The sequence below is a fragment of the Nanorana parkeri genome, unplaced genomic scaffold (assembly GCF_000935625.1).
Source record: "Nanorana parkeri isolate BGI_ZX_2015 unplaced genomic scaffold, ASM93562v1 scaffold237, whole genome shotgun sequence".
In the NCBI taxonomy this organism is placed as follows: Eukaryota; Metazoa; Chordata; class Amphibia; order Anura; family Dicroglossidae; genus Nanorana; species Nanorana parkeri.
Genome location: NW_017306505.1, coordinates 536,862 through 542,067, shown reverse-complemented (window position 1 = coordinate 542,067; position 5,206 = coordinate 536,862). Strand labels below are relative to the sequence as shown.

Genomic DNA, 5,206 nt, shown 5'->3' with positions numbered 1-5,206 from the left:
ATTTGGGAAACAAGGCAGGGGGGAAGTGAATAGATACTGGGGTGCACGGTGAGGGCAAATTAGGGGTGCAGGGGGTATGAATAGATATAAGGAGGGGGAGGGGAAGGCCCGCACTCACCCCTCTCTCCCGTTATCCCCGGAGGCCCAAGCCGGAGGCGCAGAGGATTGTGGGAGTGACGTGTCGGGTGCAGTGACCCCGATCCGGGTGTAACTCTGTAAGGGGGTTCTCCGCACTCGGGTCACTCAGGGGTGTGGCCGGGCACCGCGCTATGTGTCGGCTGTCCAATTCCCGGTGGGGGACACTGACTTCTGATACCAGAGAGAAGAGGGGACACTGACCTCTGGCACCAGAGAGAGAAAGAAGGGGGGACACTGACCTCTGACACTAGAGAGAGAGAAGGGGGGACACTAACCTCTGACACCAGTGAGAGAAGGGGGACACTGACCTCTGACACCAGAGAGAAGATGGGAGACACTAACCTCTGACACCAGAGAGAGAGAAGGGGGGGCACTAACCTCTGACACTAGAGAGAGAAGGGGGGACACTAACCTCTGACACCAGAGAGAGAAGGGGGACACTGACCTCTGACACCAGTGCGAGAAGGGGGACACTGACCTCTGACACCAGAGAGAGAGGTGGTGTGGGTTCAGAGTATATTATAAGGTGTTATTCTCCAAGCCCGTACACAAGGTGAGGGGTCTTTACTCTTGGTCATGTGACTGTCAGGACGCGTGCTGATTGGCTTCTGTTCTCTTTAATCGGATTTTGCATTCCTGTACAAGTCTATGGGAATGCAGAACCCGCTCGAAGATAAGGATCCTGATCCCGGGGTTTTAACTTTGTAAATTGAGCCCCCAAAACATTCGGGGGGCGATAAGACAGGGACTTGTTCATCAGGGCCGGGTCTCATCTGCTGCAACTCATCGGCATCCGCACTCCCATCATGTCCCATGGTCATTATTATCCGTAGTCGGCACACCCTGCTCTATTGGCACGGGACGGGCGGAGAGGTCCCTGTGCTCCCAGCACCATGGTGACCATTGTGAACATGTCCAGTCATACATGACGTCTTCCGCCCTCCCCTCCCCCCAGGGATCCCCTTCTTCCAGTCCCGGAATTTCACATCCCAAACTAATGACCAAAGAAGAAGTGCAGAGAGTGATGATAGCCGACACGTGGAGGGGAATCTCCCCAGGGGGCCCCAGAAGGGATTTTTAACCAGTTAGAGGAAGGAGCAGAGTCCTCCAGCAGAGCAGAGTATTTCAGGAGAGGAGAGTTATAGAGGAAGGAGCAGAGTCCTCCAGCAGAGCAGAGTATTCCAGGAGAGGAGAGTTATAGAGGAAGGAGCAGAGTCCTCCAGCAGAGCAGAGTATTTCAGGAGAGTTATAGAGGAAGGAGCATAGTCCTCCAGCAGAGCAGAGTTTCTCAGGAGAGGAGAGTGAGTCGTGACCACTCTATTATGGTATGAGGTTCCTGTTGGTCAGGTTGTCACCGGATACGTTGTGTCTTTCTCATGCAGGGCGGTTCGGCAATCAGGCGGATCATTTCCTCGGTACTTTGGCGTTCTCGCGGATGGTGAACCGGACTCTGGTGGTGCCCCCCTGGATCGTCTATAATCACCAGCGCCCTCCTTTCAGCAACGTGAGTGCCAAAGAAACCAATGTAATGATGACAATATAGAGATGAACCTACGATATCACCTTGTAAAAGTAGCAGTGACACCATCACTGTGCTGCACATATCCTGTACAGGAAGCACCCAGCAGGCTCCGCCCACTACAGGCCGCCTGCAGAACACCACAGGAGGGGAAGCCTTCTGTAAATGAGCCATGGCCGATACTCTTCCTGTTTTCCAGGTTCACGTTTCTTACGAGGAGTTCTTCCAGTTGGAGCCTTTGCGGAAGTATCACCGAGTGGTCAGCATGGAGGAGTTCATGGAGAAGCTGGCCCCCGAACATTGGCCGGTGGACCAGCGGGTGGCGTACTGCTTCACGACGGCCGCCCAGAGGAGCTCCGACAAGCAGACCTGTCCGATGAAGGTGAATGAAGACTAACCGCCGGCAGATAGTAGAGTCAGTACTCCTCTTTAGAGCCCCGATGCAAGCAGTGGGCGGGCTGTTGGGAGGAGTTATGCAAATATCAAAATGCCTTGATGGGTGGGTGTCAGTCTGGAGTAATGGGGGTTCATAGGGGGACCTCCTTTGCATACGCTCTGCCCAGGTCACATGATTCTGTAGTGCTCCTCCTCATGGTATGTGACCCGGTGAGCTGGTAACCTCTGTCACCGAAATGCTCTTTTAGGCTCCTCCCAAGCTCTTTAGCGGCTTTAATCATCTCTTCTTTTTTTTTTTTTTTAAGGACGGCAACCCATTTGGCCCATTCTGGGATCACTTTCACGTCGATTTTGTCCGCTCCGAGCTGTTTGACGGGATTAACTTCAGCGCTTATTACAAGGACGCTTGGATGAGCAGGTAAACGGAACCTGTGTGAGCCCTTTAGGGTATCGGAGGAATTGGGGGGCTCATCACAGGTCAGTTTTCATTGGAGCGCTCCTGGAGCAATGTAGGGGGTGACGGAGGGAACCACAGCACGCACCAAGTATACATTTTTCTAATTGGCAGCACCGTGGCTTTAAATCCTAACTGCAGGCTGACCACGTCTTGCATTTGCAATTTTTAATGCAGTGCTGGGGGTCCCCGGTTGAAATCCTGTTCAGGACACCATCTGCTTGGAGTTTGCAAGCTCTCCCTTGGCTTGTGTAGTAAACTTCCGGTATCAGGAAGCCGAGCAGCGAGTCAATACACACTGCCCGGCTTTCTGATTGGCCTGGAAAGCCGGCTCCATGCTCCATCATCTGGTGACAAGGGACCATGGAGCCGGCTTCCCGGCCAATCAGGAAGCCAGGCAGTGTGCAATGACTCGTTGCCTGGCTTCCTGATTGGTCGGCAAGCTAGCCAATCAGGAAGCCGGATGACGTGTAATGACTCGTTGCCCAACTTCCTGATTGGCCGAGAAGCTGGCCAATCAGGAAGCCGGGCAACGAGTCATTACCCCCCCCCGGCTTTCTGATTGGCCAGAAACCAGAAAGCCGGCTTCATGCTCCCTCGTCACCTCGTCACCTGGTGATGAGGGAGCATGGAGACAGCTTCCTTGCTAATCAGGAAGCCAGGCGGTGGGTTATTACACGCCGCCTGGCTTCCGTAAGGAGACTTCCGGTATCGGCGAGTACCGGAAAAAAAATATCAGTACTCGATACTGAAAAACCGTTATCGGTGCATCCCTACTATTTATGTTTCCTGACGGGATGAGCTACAGATGGTGCTCTTTTGTTTTTCTTTATCAGATATCCTTCCTCTACGCATCCAGTTTTGGCTCTCCCCGGAGCACCCGCCCAGTTCCCTGTCCTGGATCAGCACCGAGGGTTGCAGAAATACATGGTATGGTCCAAAAGGATCGCTGACGAGGGAGAGAACCACATCCAGAAGTTGCTGGTTCGACCCTTCGTGGGCGTTCACCTGAGGATCGGATCTGACTGGGTAAGTAATGACACCTAGGGGTCTATCTGTAAACAATTTGCAGGGCCCATTGGATATCTATGAACGTTCTCTCTGTGCGGATGTACGCCTGAACAAACGCTCTTTAGTTATTTTCGTGACAAGTTCCATTTTCATGTAATATCGCAATATGGCCACTAGATGGCGATAAAGGAGCATAGGAAATATGTATTTGCTTTCTCTGCTCATCAGCACCATCTCGTGGCCATAATGTGGTATTGCATTATAAAACTGAAATTACAACTACTAAAGGACATTTCTTTTTAGCATATATCCAAACAGAACGAATGTTCACAAATATTCGCAGGGCCCATTGCTTCTGAACCCCATAGTATCCATCCTTTGGGAACAGGTCGGCCCAAGGTTCTGTCCTCTTAGACCAGGGATGGCCAAACTCCGGTCCCTCCAGCTGTGGTGAAACTACAAATCCCATGATGCATCTCTCTCCGGGAGTCGTGGCTGTGAGAATCATGCAAAGCCTCATGGGATTCGTAGTTCCACCACAGCTGGAGGGCCGCAGTTTGGCCATCCCTGTCTTAGACCATCGCCCCAAGACTCCTCCTTTTGTAGCGTATGATTAGCTGTGACATGACAGGTGCAGTTTGAAGGTATTACACACATATAATTGAATCTGTCCAGCTGATAAAAAGGCATTTTGTTTCGTTTTAATGGCCAGCTAGTATAAGTACCGGAAACAAAATTTGTATTGGCTTCTTGCAGTCCCCTACAAGGAAGGTGGGGGACCACCGTGAGCCTTTTAGACTCGCACGGGGCTCCCAGTCTTTACATTAGGGGCTTGCTGAGGACAGAGCAGGGTGTAGCAATGTGGTCCTTAGTCTCCTGTCATGAGGCTGGGAGGGGGGGGAAGGGGGTGTGTCTCTGACCAGGCTGTCTGCCTTTACTGCAGTGGAGAAAAGGTGAGGTCATGGACCTTGCTCTGCTCTCTGGTGGGCAGATTGGATCACGCTACCCGCTGAGCAGAATCTCATACCCTCTGGTAGGGTCAAGCAATTGCAGTGACCGTGTGAACATAAGCTTTAACCCTTTCTTACTCTGCAGGTTAACGCCTGTAAGATGGTGAGCGACGGCACAGCCGGGCCTCATTTCATGGCCTCTCCGCAGTGCGTGGGCTACGACCACCAAAAGGCCACACCCCTCACCATGAGCATGTGTCTGCCGGACCTCGAGGAGATCAAGCGCGCCGTGACCCACTGGGTGAAGAAGACGAAATCCCGGTCCGTGTACGTGGCCACCGACTCCACCTCTTACACCGCCGAGTTACAGAAAGCCGTGGGGAAGGAGGTATGAGGCTGCCGCAAGTCACTACCGGGGGGGGGGACGCGATTGCCCTTTAAGTGTTGTTTTCCAGCTCTTGAGTGCGCATAACTTTTACAAAGGGTGACCGTAAAAGCTGTTGTTTTTTTTCTTCTATTCTCCCCAGGTGAAAGTGGTGAGCCTCCAGCCCGACGTGGCCCAGATCGACCTCTACATCCTCAGCCAGTCCGACCATTTCATCGGGAACTGTGTCTCGTCCTTCACCGCCTTCGTGAAGCGGGAGCGGGACATGCAAGGGAGGCCGTCCTCGTTCTTCGGGATGGACTCGCCCGGCAGGAGGCAGGACGAGTTGTGAACCGGACAGTGTGAGGGGGACC

General features: G+C 52.9%; 1 protein-coding gene across 1 annotated transcript; it reads left to right on the top strand.

Annotated features, from left to right (window-relative positions):
- The first annotated feature begins 1,498 nt into the window (after nt 1–1,498).
- Nucleotides 1,499–5,200, top strand: POFUT1 (protein O-fucosyltransferase 1). Its single transcript, XM_018556424.1, has 6 exons — nt 1,499–1,642; nt 1,857–2,039; nt 2,359–2,471; nt 3,344–3,536; nt 4,614–4,856; nt 4,996–5,200. Exons 1-6 carry the CDS (start codon nt 1,574–1,576, stop codon nt 5,182–5,184), a joined length of 990 nt encoding a protein of 329 aa, XP_018411926.1. The 5' UTR covers nt 1,499–1,573; the 3' UTR covers nt 5,185–5,200.
- The last annotated feature ends 6 nt before the right edge of the window (nt 5,201–5,206 follow it).